Consider the following 16612-nt stretch of genomic DNA (forward strand, 5'->3'; position numbering starts at 1 on the left):
AAAGGTCTTCTTCCTTCAGTGCCTACAGGCCACAAGCTCTTGTGGAGATACAGGCATTGCAGCTGTGGCTAGAGGAGCAGAGTAGGGCAGAATGGAGCAGAGCAGTGGTGTCACTGCTGGGGATGCTGCTGTGGCTGTGGGCAGAGGGGGAGGGAGCCGGGCTTCTCCAGGGGCTCAGGCGCAGGTGAGTGTCCAGCGGGAAGGCAAGTTCTGCCACGGGAACCAAGGCCAACATGAGGGAGTGAAAACTTGTGCAGTTGGGACCTGCCTGAGCCACTGTGGAGGCCTGTGGGCCTGCTAGGGCACTTCCTGGGGCTGTGGCCTGGAAGAATGTCCCCTAGACTTTAACCTCCCCCATGGTCTCCTGTTTATCGTTTCAATATACATTTGATACCGTGATTATTGAAAATCATTTACTTTGCTATGTTTGGTGGTAACTGACGGTATATTTGACTACCATTTAAATTTAAATTTTAGTTGCACAATATTTGATAGACTTCCTTTCTCAGTTTTCGTGTTCCGCCCCCGCTTCCCTGAAACCACGATCCCTGGGAAGGACAGGCCGGGAGATGGAACCTGCTCAAGAGCACAGGCGAGCCACCAGCCATCTGCCATCTCCCCTCCTCTTCTGACCCCTTGCCAGGACGGCACCGGCCATGGTGTCCTGGATTCTACCCTAACCCACTTTCTGACTGCCCTCAACCCTGCCCGCACTTTCCTCTTGTATTAGCAGACTCCCATTTTTGCTGCAATACATATGTCAGAGATCAGCGCTACAATAGAAGTTGAGAATAAAACAGCTGGAGGACCGACTCTGTTGCCCCCACAGGAGTTCTGTGCCCTGCACCACCGGAAGGTTCCCCCATTCTAGTCCCCCATGAAACCTTTTCTTTTGACTTGTGTGTTTGCTGAAGGCCACGCGGGAAAGGTTCCACCATAAGTCTTTTGGCTTTGATTTTCTGTTCTCTTTTGTTTTGTGGGTAAGTGAAAGGGAATGAAGTGGCGGGGAGCCATCTGGGAGTCAGGGCCCGCGAAGTGAGGGAAAATGAAAATTGTATTTTCTTATTGTTTGCTTATGTCTGCAATATCAACCCACCTGTTCATTTTAATTCCCAAGTTTAGTTAAAATCTACTAAGTATTGTGTTGGTTTTAGGTATAAGAAGATATTATTTTTACTATGATTGTTATACCTTTCATTTTAAATAAAACAAAAAAGGGGGAGTGTGGGGGTTTGTCCTGGAGGGCACGGGCCAAAAATGACCACACAGCCACACATCAGACAACAATGACCAACACCAAGCCTCAGGAGAAGAGAAGCCACAACGGATGACAGCCAGAAAACTTATGGTGAGCTGATCATGAAGTGGAGAGGACTCTGGGGCCAACTGGGAGTGGCCATGCAGATCAACAGCCTGTCTGAACCCGTCAGGGCACAGGGAAAACAGGTGATGGCTTTGGGATGGGCACCCAAGCTGCCAACACTATCCCCCAATGCACCATCCAGCACCAAGAGAAGACTTGCTGAATTTTATCAGTATTTCATCCAATTATTCTTTTTTTTTGTGTTTTTTCTTTTGGCTAGTTTCAACTTCTGGACATAGTCCTCTCATTCCTTTGAGATTTCTACCTCTGCTTTTCTTTGCACCTTCCCCTCCCTGATTGTCAGCTGAGCTATTTACAGATGGCTTTTCTCACCTACCTGGTACCTGATGTGTGTGCCAGCACCAAAATAATTCTCCTTATTTTGCCCCTAACTGCCTTCTCTTTGGGCCACTGTCACAGCTGGCAAAGCTTCAGTCTTTCACATGTGTTTTTTGGCCAGTAAGTGGGTAAGGGCTGGCAAAGCAACTTCCTAAGGCCTCCAGAGCAATGCACTGCAAGCCAGACCTGTTCTCTTTCAGGCAAGGCTTCTCTGAAAGGACTTCAGAATTCCCACCATGGAACTGAGGCACTGTTGACAGAGCACTAGACTGTGAAAGGCTTTGAAAGGGGATAGGAAGCTCAGCTTGCAAATGAGACCAAGCGGAGGTAGGGTCAAGAGATGTGGTGGCCACACATCCCGAGGTAAATAGCCTTTGGCTTTCCTGGGGCCTTCCCCCACATGGGGCTGCCACTCACCTGGCCATTTAGGAGCTGGGTTAGGGGCTCCAGACACAGGTGTGGAGCCTTTGGTGTGCCAGGGATCAGCGGCCACAGCTGGGCTGGGATGCAGGCCTGGGGGTGTGGGGTGTGCAGAGTAGGGCATGGCCTCAGCAGAGCAAGGCTTGATCTGCCCCTTTCCCCACCTACAAGCGCCTGAAAGGGCTTGAGCCAGCAATGTCCTCCAGTGTCTCACAACAAGGTTTGCAGGTTCCTGTGCTTCTTGGCTGTCAAGACTCCAGAGATTTGTGGCTGGATATTAAGAAGCTTGCACATTTGCTTCCCTCCCAAAGAGGCATCCTGAGCGTTGTTTTTTCTTTCTAAGGCCTTCCCTCCTTTCTATGTCCTCTTCTTGAGGTAGTCCTGGGAAAGCCTCTCCTCTCTCCCCTTCTCCACCACAATGGAGGGGGACAATGGAAAAACCAATCTATGAGAAGCTGAGAATGTTAGAGTTATAATGTAGTGAGGGGGCGGGGGGCAAAAAAGCAGTAGACGACAATAGGAAGAAAATTGTGCGAAAGAGGTAATGGCTTAAGCAAGAAAGGTGCAGTGTCACACGGGGCCCCTGGAGCAAAGACAGGATGGCCAGGGCTTCCAGCATGGTTCTGATGGTAGATGGGGGCTGCTGGTGCTGCCGGGAGCAGCTCTGGCCCTGCAGTGGCAGTTTGCTGCTCCCTCTCTGCGGCACTGCTGGTGGCAGTGGCGATGGTGATGGGTGTCTGTCTCTCCCTGCGGAGCTCTGTTTGGCACTGCCGCTGCCATCAGTCTGCCACGCCGGGCGTGTGCGTGGCAATGGGATCTGCCGCTTTGCTGCCTCTTCCTACCAGCCTGCTGGGCTGCACTTGGCTTGGCTGCACTCCCTTTGGGCTTGGCTGCACTCCCTTTGGGCTTGGCTGAACTCACTTGGTATCAGTGTCAGCACTCTGGCTTGCCTTGTTCTGCTGGAGAAGAAAAACAGTCGCACATGCCCCCCTGGCCCTGATGGTTTCAGCTGTGTGTCAGAGCTGTCATTTCAGTGCCACCCATCTCAGCCCTGTGTCCTAAAAATTACTGAGGAAGGACAAAAGTGGGGGGAAAAAATGGTGGTGGTGCTTTGGTGCCAAGGCCTCTCTGCTAGAGTGAGTCAGAGAGAAGGATCCTCCTTGCATTTCCTGTCATGGCGTTTCCCTGCTGAAATCACAGCCACGGCTGTGATGTAAAATGCTTTGAATAAATAGTGCTGAAAGACACATGGCCTTGTCTCTGTACCTAGGAGGAAACTCTAAATGTCATTGAAGTCGTGCTTCTCCCTGTTTGCTCTTGCAATCTCTGCTGGTCAGAGTGACCCTGAGATGCGTTAGAAAGTCTCTTTCCTCAGCCCGGCAGTTGAAGAAGGAGTGGGAACTCTTCTGTTCTTGGTCTCAAGGTTGTTTATTGTTTCTTATCTATAATATTCTTTCTCCAACGTGCCAAGGTCTGTCTAGCAGCTTGGGTTGAGGCACACTGCCCACCTCAGAGGCAGTGTTGTCTTTTTATACCCAAAACTATGTGTACACTATTTACAATAACTTCCCAATACCTATCACCTATGTGAGACAGTGAACTTCTCCTCTAAACCAATCTAAAAGTGCCAACATCACTCAGAAGATGGTGGCTAGGAAGAAGGAGGAAAAAGGACAAGGCACATCCAAATTCCTCCATCTTGAGACCCCCAAGCGGTCATTTTCAAAACCTCAAAAATCTATTTTTCACCTGGTGACAAACTACCTATTATTCAACTTAAACTCCTTTGACATGTAATTCTTCATATCAAGACTGGTGATTGTTTTTTCCAAGGGCTAAATCAAAGGCACAGGCATCTTGGGCTCTGTGCCAAAGTCTCTGAGCCCCCGGGCAGCGGCTTGAGCCCTCCAGGGCAGGGAGAGGAATTTCCTGGGTTCTGATAGTTTGCTGCTTTCTAGAACTAAGGGAGGTCCCGCTGGAAGAAGCCTTCTGGTTTTTGCTCAGAAGCAATAGTGGCCAAAGAGCACTAATGTGGTTCCTCACATCCTGCTCCCTTCTCAGTGCTCAGCTTCTCAGTGTGGGCTAGAGGGGCTTAGTGTGTTTTTACTCTTAGATGCCTTGAGCAACAGGTGATGGACTAGGAGGGCTTTTTGTGTGGCTTTGTAGCAGAGGAGAACGCTGCAGGCTTTTTTTGGCATTATCTGTGGAGAAGGTGTGGTTCTGTGCATGAACTCACAAAGCAGCCCAGGGCACTGCTATTGTGATGTCAGCGGCCGCATGGCAGCGTTGTCAGGCAGAGTTGCTGTGCCGAGGCCCGGAAGGGCTCAGTGTGCAGAGCAGCTCTGCGGCACGCTCACTGCAGGGGAGCCTGCTGATCGACGAGGTCTCTGCCAGCAGGACTCTGAGGTTTTTGGTTTCTCCCTACAGCCTTTGTCCCTTGCAGATTGAGCAGCACTGCTCCAGCCATGGAGGGAGTGTGTGCTGCAGCTTTCACGGCTTTTACCGTGGCTTATTCCGGGTACTTTTTCACCCACCTGGCACGTAAGTAGACGTTTTTCTTCAGTGCAGCATATGGAAACCCAAATGCCACAAAGAGGCCTTCAGCTGAGTAACACCCCTGCCCACAGCTAAGAAGGGCGTTTCTCTAGCCAGTGGGGCATGGGCAGCATTTGTGATGTAGCCTGCGGGGATTCTGCTCCTGCCGTGCCATGGCCTGTGGCAATGGAGTCTGGAGTCTCCTCAGTTTGCTGGCTCAAGCAAGACAACTTCCAGGATGGGAAGACTGGGAGAGCTTGGCAGGCATCCTTGTAAAAGCTGTGCACTGCTCTCCAGGACTGAGGCAAAGTCCCTCAGTTCAAGGCTTCTTGTCTGCATTCCCTCATCCCAGCATGTGCCTGTGGAACTTGACACTTCCTGCGCGCTAAAAGAGCCATTTGTTCTGTGATGAAATCACAGAATGAGCTTGGTAAAGGCCTCTGAGATGGACATTTTTGAGGAGTTCTTGTACGCTCCCACACACAGGAGCTGTTCCTGTGCTGTGTCATGATAGGACTGCCACCATGGCTCAGAGGGACTTGGGTGAAGCCTCCCTGGGGAAAGGTTTTCAGTAAGCTCATGGCAATTGCTGCATGCAATGTCTTGAGCAGACTGAAATACAGCAAAGAGAGGAGCTGTAGCCGCTGCTGGGTGAGGTGGGGCAGAAGCAATGACTGTTAGAGAACCACTTGTAGACTTAGTCTCAAGTTTCTATGGGTTGAGTGGCCAAAGAGGAGAGACAAGGTAGACACCAGGCAGTATTTTGTGCTGCTGTTGTCTTGCTTGCTGTGTGCCACAAGGGATGCTGCTGGAGTGGTGTAGTGAAAGCAGAATGCTCTGTCTTTGGGTTGACTTTGGGGTGGGCATGGCCAGCACAGGCAGTTTTCTTAGAGCATCTGGTTCTTTTTCCCTTGTGTGTTGCAGGTCACATCAGCCGTGCCTGGAGAGAATCCGCTCTTTGGGTGAGTGGCAAAGGAGCCTCTGGCCTTGGTAGCATTTGGCAATTGCGGAGCAAGCTGTGAGCTGGGCCTGTTGCAGTCCGGTGCCAGCCTGGCTGGATGAATGAAAGTACAGCCCAGGCCCTTTGCAGCAACAGCAGCAGCAGGAGGACCCAGGGCTGTTTTCTCCCGTTCCTTTCCAGAACTTTTAAGCAGCTGAATGTGGTGGCTGCCATGATGGAATTTCTCCTGTACAAGAGAGCGCAGTCCAATCCAGCTGGCCCATTCTACTTGAATCTGAGCACCTTAGAATCCCATTTCTCTGCAGATGCTTTCTCCTGAGTGCATCTGGGTCTAGAGCTGAATATAAAGGAGGTTACGTGTCCCTGATGCTGCTGTCTGTCTGCAGAGCCCAGAGGGAACCTCGGAGCCTCCAGTGGCTGTGTGTCTTCCTGAAGAAGAGGCCCAAGGGGAGGAAGATGCCCAGCAAAGTGTACCTGCTGCCACTGCAGGGCCTGAGCATGCAGCATCAGTAAGTGGCAGCTCTGGGCAGTCCTGTGGCTGGAGCAAAGCATAGCTGCAAGTTTCTGATCAGACAGCACCTCCCGTGCCTGGCTGAAGATGCTGAGGGCTGGAATCTTTCCTGCCCTTCCCGCAGGCAGTGAGGCCTGGAACTTGGAAGTTCAGGGATCACCTTCCTACTGTTCTGACAGGGGCTGTGAATTTGTCTTAGCAAGAGACAGGAGGTAGCATTAGGATGTCTTGGGATGCTGCTGGGGTACAAGTGAGGCCCTTGGTGGCCAGTGGCTGTGCAGGCTCCCTGTCCCCAGTGAAGAGAGCAGTGCAAAGGTGCAGTTCAGAAGCTTGCAGGATATGAGGAGACACTGTCCCCAGGAGGGACCTGGCCCTGCGCAGACAGCAGCTGTCAGTAGCGAAAGGAACCGCTGAGATGCAGCGGGGCCTGTAGCTGAATATAGGTGAGGTGGTGAATGCCAGGTTCTTTCCTGTCCCTCATGCTGCTGTGTGTCCCCAGAGCAGAAGGGCAGCGTCAGCACCTGCTCTGGCTGCCTCTGCACGCGAGGAAGAGGCTGAAGAGGAGGAAGGTGCTCATGAACCTGCCCCTGCTGTCAGCCCAGGCCCAGAGCAAACATCATCAGTAAGTGCCTGCTTTGGTTAGCAGTGTGTGTGGTGTCATTTTGTCCGTGGTGTAAAAGCAGCCTTTGGATTTTGGGCCTTGAGCTGGAGAAGTGGGCTGCAAAAGCTGAGAGGTGAAGAGCCCTGGCTGTGGCCAGCAGCATCTTCCCAGGGGCTTGCATTTGAAATGGGATGGCAGGGGCACCTCTGCCAGGCACATTTGTGACCTCACTCATTTCTTTTCCCAGAGCTCCACCTCCTCTGTCCTGGCACCTGCAGGAGCTGCAGCAGAAGGCTCTGAAGGAGCCTCCAGTCCCCAAGCTGGCAAGTGCAGCGGGAGCAGCTCGTGCATCTGGAGCACCAGTAGCTCCTCTGGCAGCAGAGAGCAGCTGGGAGAGAGGACAGAGGACAAGTGCCTGGCCATGCTGAGTACGTCCTTTGTGATCCTTGTCTGCTGGAGCAGTGCCCTGTGTGTGCGTGTGTCGGCATGAGCTGTCCCAGCTCCTGTTCCTCCTCAGCTGAGTGCCAGCTCCTGAGGCCTCCACACAGGACCTGTTGTTGTGCTTTGAGGTGGTGAGGGGTCACCGGGGTGTTGCTCCTGCCTCTGAGAGCAGCTCAGCCTGGCTTGGCTTTGCCTGAGCTTCCCTGGAGGCAAAAGGCAAACCAGAGATTGTTTCTGGCTGAGCAGGAGGCCGTGACCCAGCCAATGAGTAGGCCTCAAGGAGCTCCTGTGGGGCACGGCCAAGGTCATCTTCAGAACTCGGCCTGTCCTAAAGGCTGAGGCACCTCATTCCTAAGGCCCAGCACAGTAGGTTGGAACATGAGCTGCTGCTCCTGAAAGGCAGAAGGCCATTGTTTAGGCAAAATTGTCCTGCTCAAAGCTGCAGATTGTGCTTCTGCTGGAAGCACTTTGCAATATTCTTGCTGTCCTGCAAAGGGCAGCTGTTGAGAACAATTGATTCCAGGAGCCAGGATGCCTTTGATGTTTGCAAGGATTAAAGCTTTGCTTGAAGGTCACAGAGTGTTGATTGCCAAGACCAGCAAGGTTTTGTTATTCCTGCTGCCCTTAACATTTCTAGACAACAACCAGTTCTCTTGGTTACAGCTTTCTGATCCCTGCATCCTCTGACTGTTTCTGCACGTGCTTAGATTTTAGTTTAGACGTCTAGTTTGGTGCAGGCCATCTGTGCTGCAGGGCTGCTCGTCTTGCTGCTGTTGTTTCTGAGGTGGTGGTGGTGGTGGTGGTGCGGTGGTGTTGTTGTTTGCCGACTGCCTGAGTTGAAAGGGCCCAGAGTCGCAGAGAGTGGGGCTGCCTTTCTGATCTGCTGCAGGGTGGGATCTCTTTTGAAGTGAGCATCTTTCCTTGGGATTTTTACAGAGATGCTGGTGAGCGAGGGAGATCCTGAGGCTGAATACACAGAGCTGGAAACCATTGGCAAAGGGTGAGTGCAGCCACAGCTCCTTCTTCAAAGGCAGGGCCTGTGCATTTTGCTGGTGTCACATCTCCCCAGAGCGACGTCAGGCAAGCTCCAAAGCTGTTCAGACACTGCGTTAGGATGATGCCTGATGATCTCTCAGTACTGGTCAGCATTTACAGCTGTGGTCCGAAGGCAGGGCGGCAAAGACACCTGGACGCTGGCAATGTCTTTTCTGCGGCAAAGAGCAGCACCTGGCAGATCTCCTGTCCCTCAAGTCTGTTGCACCTGATTGCCGCTCTTCCTAGGAGAGAGCATTTTGGCATGTCTCAAAAGAATACAGAATGCGTGGGAATGAAAGGAGGAGAAACTTTGTTGCCTCAGAGGTCAAGTCAGCAGCTGACAGCTGTCAGGGAACAGCTCTGGGTAACATTTCTTTCCAGTATTTTGCTGAAAGCAAGATTCAGTGGTCTGGATGACCACCACCTAGCCTAGCAGCCAAAAGCAGAAATGAAAGAAGCAGCTCTCTTTTGTAGCTGACGTGGCAAAAGACAAAGCTTCAGGGCAATGGCCAGTGCCAATGCACTCCAGAGGAAAAGGCGTCATCTGGCTGATGGCAGAACCCTGGTGGATCCTGTGGGGTTTAGGCCTTTCCTGCAAAGAATCCACCAAGCTGTTCCCTTTGAAAGCCGGCTCTGCTGACTGGAAATGGGACTGATTTGCAACATTTTCCCTGTGAGAAGCCAAATGTACAAGAAGTCTCCAGAAAAGCAGAGTCCTCCAGGTGTCTGGTGCACCGAAGAGAAGCAGCTGACAACAGCTCTGGACTCAGAACGCTGGTGTCCAAGGATCCAGTGTTTTGAGGACTTCTCCATTTGTGTGTGCAGCAATGGAAGCCTTTCCCTGCTCTGGCTGTGGCTGCAGCTATGGCTAGGCACTAACTTCCTTGCAAGCTGGAGAAGGGATCTGTGTCTGGAGGCTTTCCTGCAATGGCTGCTCCGTGGCCTCAGGCTTCTCAGAAGGCCTCGGTAGTGGTGCTTGAGTTTGGCAGACAGGCTCCAGGGAGAAGTGGGAGAAGGCCCAACTGGCAAGTTCCTGGAAAAATCCCACACATGTACAGATACAGAAAGAGAAAAGGGGGGAAAGACCCAGAGGAGAATCTGTCCTATTCCATTTACTGTTTGCCCCAGGACTTATTTGCCATTGGACTGCAGTGTCTTGCAGTGGCAGGGACTAAAGGACTTCTTCTTTCTCCGCTGCTGTTTTGTTTCTAGGGGTTTCGGCACGGTGTGCATGGCAGTGGAGACTGCCACAGGAGAAGAGGTAAGCGCCAAGCAGCGCCGCAGCTTCTGCAGCTCTCGAGTGCCCTCCCCTCTGCTGTGAGCTGTGGCTGAGCTTTGGGTGGCCAGGAGAGCTTTGCTGCAAAGGCAGATGAAGTGCAGAGCAGTGTCCGCCTGCCAAATACAGTGGGGACAGATTTTGTCCTTCTCAGCTGCCCCTGGGAATGCAAGGAGGCCAGAGGAGGACACGCTGGCTGGGTCTTAGTGCCCAGGTGGTGTCTCAGAGCATGGCACTGCTCTTTGGGGCTGCAGGGTTCCTGAGTTCTCTTTTCTGGCTGTTAGCAAATACATGGGAATCGTGCTGATAGTTCTGTAGGCACCTGCAGTGCTGCCCTTGGAACTGTGCTTAGACAGAGTGGTCTGCAAGGAGTCTCTCAAAGGCCTAAGCCCTGCCCATAGCCCGGTGTATATCCCTAGAAGATCATGGCCTGGGTTATTTCGTTTTACAGTCAGGCAGTAATTGCAAAAGTCAGTGGTGTGAAGAAAAGTATTTGAGTGGAGCAAAATGAAAATTCCTGGAGTGAGGAAATGCTAGGATTGTGGTTTTTGGAGGTGTCCTTAATGATGTTTTCATCATTGTGGCATTTTTTCATTGTGAAGTATGTAGGGTTGTATATCTTAGGAGGAATAGCCCTCAGGATGTTTTTAGGACAGCATTTTATCTGCCACATCTCTAACTGTTTGCTTTGTTGTTGTGCCATGGAGAATGCCAGTGACTGCTGGAGTAATGATCCAATCCCCTAGAAGTTCCAATGGTTTCCCAGCAGTTTTGCTCCATTTTTACTGGCACAAAATGGCTTCCTGCTTGCAAGAGGTGTGTGAATGAGCATGGGGATGATAAAGTAAGGCCATGGGAGAAGACTGGCTCTGGGCACAGTGAGTGTTGTTAGACCTCTGCGGTGGAGAGCTTAGAGCGTGTTTCTGCCAGGTTTCCAGGGCAAAGGGTATGTGGCTCTGTGTCCTGGGAGGTGCCCGAGCAGGCGGTCTGATGTCCTGTCACAAGGCAGCTTGGCCCAGCCCAGCACTATCATCCCATAATCACTGTCTCCATGTTGCCCTTGTGGTCCTGTGCCACAGACTTCTTTGGTTCATGGTTTTCCATGTCGTTTTAGGTGGCCATAAAGAAAATTAGTCTCCTGCAAGAGAGCGGCAGCGAACTGTGCCTGAATGAAATCCAGGTCATGCGTGGCAATAAGCACGCCAACCTTGTCAACTATGTAGACAGGTGAGTGGTTCTGCTGTTCTGCTGTGAAAGGTCATTCACATCCTGCAAGCCAGAGGTTCAAGCACTCCTTTGGTGGATGGCAGAGGATGGAGCTGTTCATTCCTGTTTCTGGGCTGATCTACAGTGTCTTGGGAGGAGATTGCATTGGGGCTGCATTACTCTTTCCTGGCATACCGAGTTTGAAGGGCGCTTTCAAAGGCGGGACTTGGCCCTATCTTACTGAGCCAACAGCCTCAAAGTTCCTGTGCTCTCTCCCCATGGTTTTGTTGGCTTTGGGCTTGGATTTTTTTCCCATGGGTCTGAAGTGCTGCCAAAGCACTGTAGATTGTATTTCCCTTGGCCTGTTCGTTGGTGTGGATAGCAAGCAGTGTTTTAGACTGCCCAGAGTTCAAGGCCTGTAGAGCGTAGTGAATGACTGCTCACTTCCTCCTGTCTTCCTCTGAGAGAGACACAGAAACAAGAATCCATCAGGTGGTGTGAGTGCACACCACACCTTCATCTCCAGGCTGTTGTTTCCTCCTTTCAGCTACCTGCTGGACGAGGAACTCTGGCTCGTGATGGAATACATGGACGGAGGTTCCTTACACGATGTCATCAGGGAGACTCGCCTGGCAGAAGGAGAGATAGCAGCTGTCTCTCGGGAGGTAAGGGATGGTGCCTGTGCTTCCCATGCCTTGGTCGGGATGGTCCTTCCAAATGGGTGACAAGGAGAGGAGAGATTTCATCTTCTGAGCCTCCTTGCTGCCTTTCTCTTATGACTGGCAGTAGCAAGAGCAGCTGAAGTGCCTGCCAGTGTCCCTGCCCTTCTTCTAGTGTGTTTGTGTTTGCCTCTCTAAACACTTGCCTGGAGCCTGTGTGTGCTGCATTCCTTCCCTGGACGGGCAAAGTTGCTGGTGGCACAATGTAAAATAAGTGGCACAGACAAAGATACACACTGGGCTGTCATGGAGCTCAGCCTCCAAGAGAGCCTTGCACCAAAGGGGTGTTTGCAAAAGCATCCACTCTTGTCTGGCTGGAGAGAGCACAGCCACTGCAGCAGTGCTGCTTCAGTCTGTGGTTGCAGGGCAGTGGCCGGAGGAACAATTGTCCTTTCTCTTTCAGAAGCACACACACCCTCACTTAGAAAGACACTGCTGTCCTTGTGTTGGAGCAGCAAGCTCTTGCCCTTGCCAGCAGCCTGTCGTGCCATGGCTCAGCATGGCCCAGGAATGTTGCAGTGTTGCAGATGTGCCACTTCCCCGCTTGTGGGATGAAATCCACTTAGGCTGGTGTTTCTTTTCCTCTCTCAGTGCCTGCAAGGCCTGGATTTCCTTCACTCCAAGCAAGTGATCCACCGGGACGTCAAAAGCCACAACATTCTCCTGCGTCTGGACGGATCCGTCAAGTTGGGTGGGTGTTGTTGGCCGGGCTCAGCCGTGGCAGGCTGCGGTGTGGGGCTGCCTTTGGGTGACTGCCGGTTCCCTGCAGTGGTGCCTGTGGCAGTCCAGGCTGCCCTGATACAAGTGCAGAGCACAGCCCCAAGGTGCAGGGAGGTGTTGCTGGGAACAAGGGCTCAGGAGTGCCTTTGGCTTGTGCGTGTGTCCCTTCCCAAGCAAGGCACTTACAGTCTAATAGCTTCAGGGCACTAAAAGCCACTGCCTGAAAGCTGGGGCTTTTGCTAACTGGCCAATTCCGTATTTCCTCGGCTGCAGGCCAGAGGAATGGCAGCATGGCCCCTTGATGGCAGCCGGGTTCCACACTGCCCTCTTGGACATTGGTACAGTGGGGATTTCTTTGCTTTGCTTTCCTCATTCACGCTGGCCTGTTTTTTCTCCTCAGCTGATTTTGGCCTTGCTGCTCAGCTGACCGCTGAGCAGAGCAAACGGAGATCAGCTGTTGGGACCACTTACTGGATGGCGCCAGAAATCTTCACCAGGAAGCTCTATGGCCCCAAAGTGGACATCTGGTCCTTTGGCATTGTGGGGATCGAGATGGTGGAAGGGGCGCCTCCTTACCGGATGAAAACCTCCCGCACGGTGCGCTGCAACTGCTCTCAGATACTGCTGACACCCAAACACAATCTGCTCCCATTCTTCTGCCTGGCAAGCTTGCTAACACCTGGAAATGAGAGGTGCCAGGCTGCATAGTCTCTCGTGCTCCTTGTCCAGATCGTCCCCTTGCCATTGCAGTGCACGAACCGCACAAAAAAATGGTGATGCCTTTTGCTTGAGGGAAGCTTTGACAAAAGGGCAAAGCTGGGCTTTTAGTCCCCATCAGCCAGTGAAATCAGGGGTGAAGGCAAGAGCCTTTGCCTATTGGACTGGCTATGGCTGCCTGTGGCTTTGTGTTCTTTCAGTAGGGGTAGGAAAGGGAGGCTCTGGCAGGGAGTAAAGTGCCACGGGAGAGTGGAGCCTGTCCCGTGGGGTGTGTGTGAGCAGTTTGGGGTGCGAAGGAGACAGGTAGAGCGTGGCATTTCCTTCTTCTCTAGGTTCAAGAGCTGATCAGCAGCGGGGGCAGGCCAAAGCTGCAGAAGCCCAGGCAGCAGTCGGCGTGGTTGCGAGACTTTCTGCACTGCTGCCTGGAGAGGGACGAGGACAGGCGCTGGTCTGCCCAGGAACTGCTGCAGGTAAAAGGCAAAGCGGCTGCAGGCTGCGCCAGCTGCCCGCTGCCAGGGGCTCCTCATCTGCTCAAGTCCAAGGCGTCTGATGGGGCCCGCTCCTAAGAATCTCCCCTCTGGGGGCTTGCAAAGGAAAACAAAGGAGAATCCTGGCCTAGGATGCCTTGGAAGGAGCCTTTCAAGGTCACCTAGACCAAATCTCCTTAAGCTGAAGACATCTGGAGTCATGGATTTGTGGGATTGGGAGCCATTTTGCCTCATGTAGCAAGGTCCTGGATGTGGAGACAGTGGTGCCCAGAATGCCCTCCTTTTCTTCTTTCTGTATCTTTCTGGTAGCCAGAGAAAGCCTGTTTCAGCCTGTGAGGAAAGTACCAGTTCATGTTTTTCTTTTTCTCTTTGGGCAGCATCCGTTTGTAACATCAGCCAAGCCGACCTCCGAGCTGACGCCTCTGATCATGGCCACGCAGCAGTTTATGGCCAACAGGAGATACTAGCCCTGGAAGAGGCCATTGTTATTGTTTGCACTTTTTAGTTTGTAGATTATAGCTCGTAGTTTGTAGTTTGTAGATTATAGCTCGTAGTTTGAAGTTTCTAAATTATAGCTCATAGTTCGTAGTCTCTTTATTCGAATAGGCAAAATAAATACTATAATAAATAAAACCTTCACTGTGCTGGAAGCTTCCCTTTGTTCTCACCCTGTGAATAAGCTCTAAATTTGCTTCTGAATGGTCAGGTGTTTCTTCGATGTGGGAAGACACATGGATGGGATTTGTGGCAGGGTTTGGAAGCGTGCAAAGGTCTTCTTCCTTCAGTGCCTCCAGGCCACAAACTCTTGTGGAGATAGAGGCATTGCAGCTGTGGCTAGAGGAGCAGAGTAGGGCAGAATGGAGCAGAGCAGTGGTGTCACTGCTGGGGATGCTGCTGTGGCTGTGGGCAGAGGGGGAGGGAGCTGGGCTTCTCCAGGGGCTCAGGCGCAGGTGAGTGTCCAGCGGGAAGGCAAGTTCTGCCACGGGAACCAAGGCCAACATGAGGGAGTGAAAACTTGTGCAGTTGGGACCTGCCTGAGCCACTGTGGAGGCCTGTGGGCCTGCTAGGGCACTTGCTGGGGCTGTGGCCTGGAAGAATGTCCCCTAGACTTTAACCTCTCCCATGGTCTCCTGTTTATCGTTTCAATATACATTTGATACCGTGATTATTGAAAATCATTCACTTTGCTATGTTTGGTGGTAATTGATGGTATATTTGACTACCATTTAAATTTAAATTTTAGTTGCACAATATTTGACAGACATCCTCTCCCAGTTTTCATGTTCTGACCCCGCTTCCCTGAAACCACGATTCCTTGGAAGGACAGGCCGGGAGATGGAACCTGCTCAAGAGCAAGCAAAGGCGAGCCACCAGCCATCTGCCATCTCCCCTCCTCTTCTGACCCCTTGTCAGGACGGCACCGGCCATGGTGTCCTGGATTCTACCCTAACCCACTTTCTGACTGCCCTCAACCCTGCCCGCACTTTCCTCTTGTATTAGCAGACTCCCATTTTTGCTGCAATACATATGTCAGAGATCAGCGCTACAATAGAAGTTGAGAATAAAACAGCTGGAGGACCGACCCTGTGGCCCCCATACGAGTCCTGTGCCCTGCACCACTGGAAGGTTCCCCCATTCTAGTCCCCCATGAAACCTTTTCTTTTGACTTGTGTGTTTGCTGCAGGCCACTCGGGAAAGGTGTCACCCCAAGTCTTTTGGCTTTGATTTTCTGTTCTCTTTTGTTTTGTGGGTAAGTGAGGGGGAATGTAGTGGCGGGAGCCGTCTGGGAGTCAGGGCCCGAGAAGTGAGGGGAAATGAAAATTGTATTTACTTATTATTTGGTTATGCTCTGCAATATGAACGCACCAGTTTATTTTAATTCTCAAGCTTAGTTAAAATCTACTAAGTATTGTGTTGGTTTTAGTTATGAGAAGATATGATTTTTACTATAATGGTTATACCATTCATTTTAAATAAAAGAAAAAGCGGTGATTCATGAGAGTTGGTCCTGGAGGGCACGGGCCAAAAATGCTCACACAGCCACACATTAGACAACAATGACCAACACCAAGCCTCAGGAGAAGAGAAGCCACAACGGATGACAGCCAGAAAACTTATGGTGAGCTGATCATGAAGTGGAGAGGACTCTGGGGCCAACTGGGAGTGGCCATGCAGATCAACAGCCTGTCTGAACCCGTCAGGGCACAGGGAAAACAGGTGATGGCTTTGGGATGGGCACCCAAAGCTGCCAACACTATCCCCCAATGCACCATCCAGCACCAAGAGAAGACTTGCTTAGCTTTTTCAGTATTTTATCCAATTACTCTTTTTTTTTGTTGTTTTTTCTTTTGGCTAGTTTCAACTTCTGGACATAGTCCTCTCATTCCTTTGAGATTTCTACCTCTGCCTTTCTTTGCACCTTCCCCTCCCTGATTGTCAGCTGAGCTATTTACAGATGGCTTTTCTCACCCACCTGGTACCTGATGTGTGTGCCAGCACCAAAATAATTCTCCTTATTTTGCCCCTAACTGCCTTCTCTTTGGGCCACTGTCACAGCTGGCAAAGCTTCAGTCTTTCACATGTGTTTTTTGGCCAGTAAGTGGGTAAGGGCTGGCAAAGCAACTTCCTAAGGCCTCCAGAGCAATGCACTGCAAGCCAGACCTGTTCTCTTTCAGGCAAGGCTTCTCTGAAAGGACTTCAGAATTCCCACCATGGAACTGAGGCACTGTTGACAGAGCACTAGACTGTGAAAGGCTTTGAAAGGGGATAGGAAGCTCAGCTTGCAAATGAGACACAAGAAGCTGTCGCAGACATCTTTCATGAGAAATCCTTTCTTAGGATTTTTCCTTGTGAGAAGCTGCAGTTTCAGCAACCAAAAGTAAACAATGGTTATCTGCTGCTGTGGAATGCAACAGGTAGACCCGTGATGGGTCTCCTGTTGATGTTTGGATTTCCTGACCACTCATGGCAGAGCCGGCTCTTGCTCTATGTCTGAGACACAGATCTTTGTTATTCATTCTTTTCTATTCTTAGCTTAGCTAGCTTCTGGAGAAACCTTTTCCTTTCTATTTCTTTTTAGTATAGTTTTAATGGTACATATATCATAAAATACTAAATCAAGCCTTCTGATCATAGAGTCAACATTCTCGTCTCTTCTTCATCCTGAAAACCCTTGTGACCATGGTCACAAGAAGCTCTCTCCCCACCAGACTTTTGGCATCCCAATAGCAGTGCTCCACGCTGGCCATGTGGCCCCAGGACATTCCCCATTTGCACACCA

The 16612-nt window shown here is 51.4% G+C and overlaps 1 protein-coding gene across 1 annotated transcript; it reads left to right on the forward strand.

Annotated features, from left to right (window-relative positions):
- Positions 1-91: 91 nt before the first annotated feature.
- Positions 92-13799, forward strand: LOC139589427 (serine/threonine-protein kinase PAK 3-like). Its single transcript, XM_071425897.1, has 13 exons — positions 92-184; positions 5582-5619; positions 6005-6127; positions 6629-6751; positions 6978-7057; positions 8108-8171; positions 9419-9467; positions 10597-10709; positions 11236-11353; positions 11999-12098; positions 12528-12724; positions 13177-13314; positions 13710-13799. Exons 1-13 carry the CDS (start codon positions 92-94, stop codon positions 13797-13799), a joined length of 1326 nt encoding a protein of 441 aa, XP_071281998.1.
- Positions 13800-16612: the final 2813 nt, after the last annotated feature.

The sequence above is a fragment of the Agelaius tricolor genome, unplaced genomic scaffold, assembly GCF_023055355.1.
Source record: "Agelaius tricolor isolate 1412-34295 unplaced genomic scaffold, bAgeTri1.0.p SCAF_4, whole genome shotgun sequence".
Lineage (NCBI taxonomy): Eukaryota > Metazoa > Chordata > Aves > Passeriformes > Icteridae > Agelaius > Agelaius tricolor.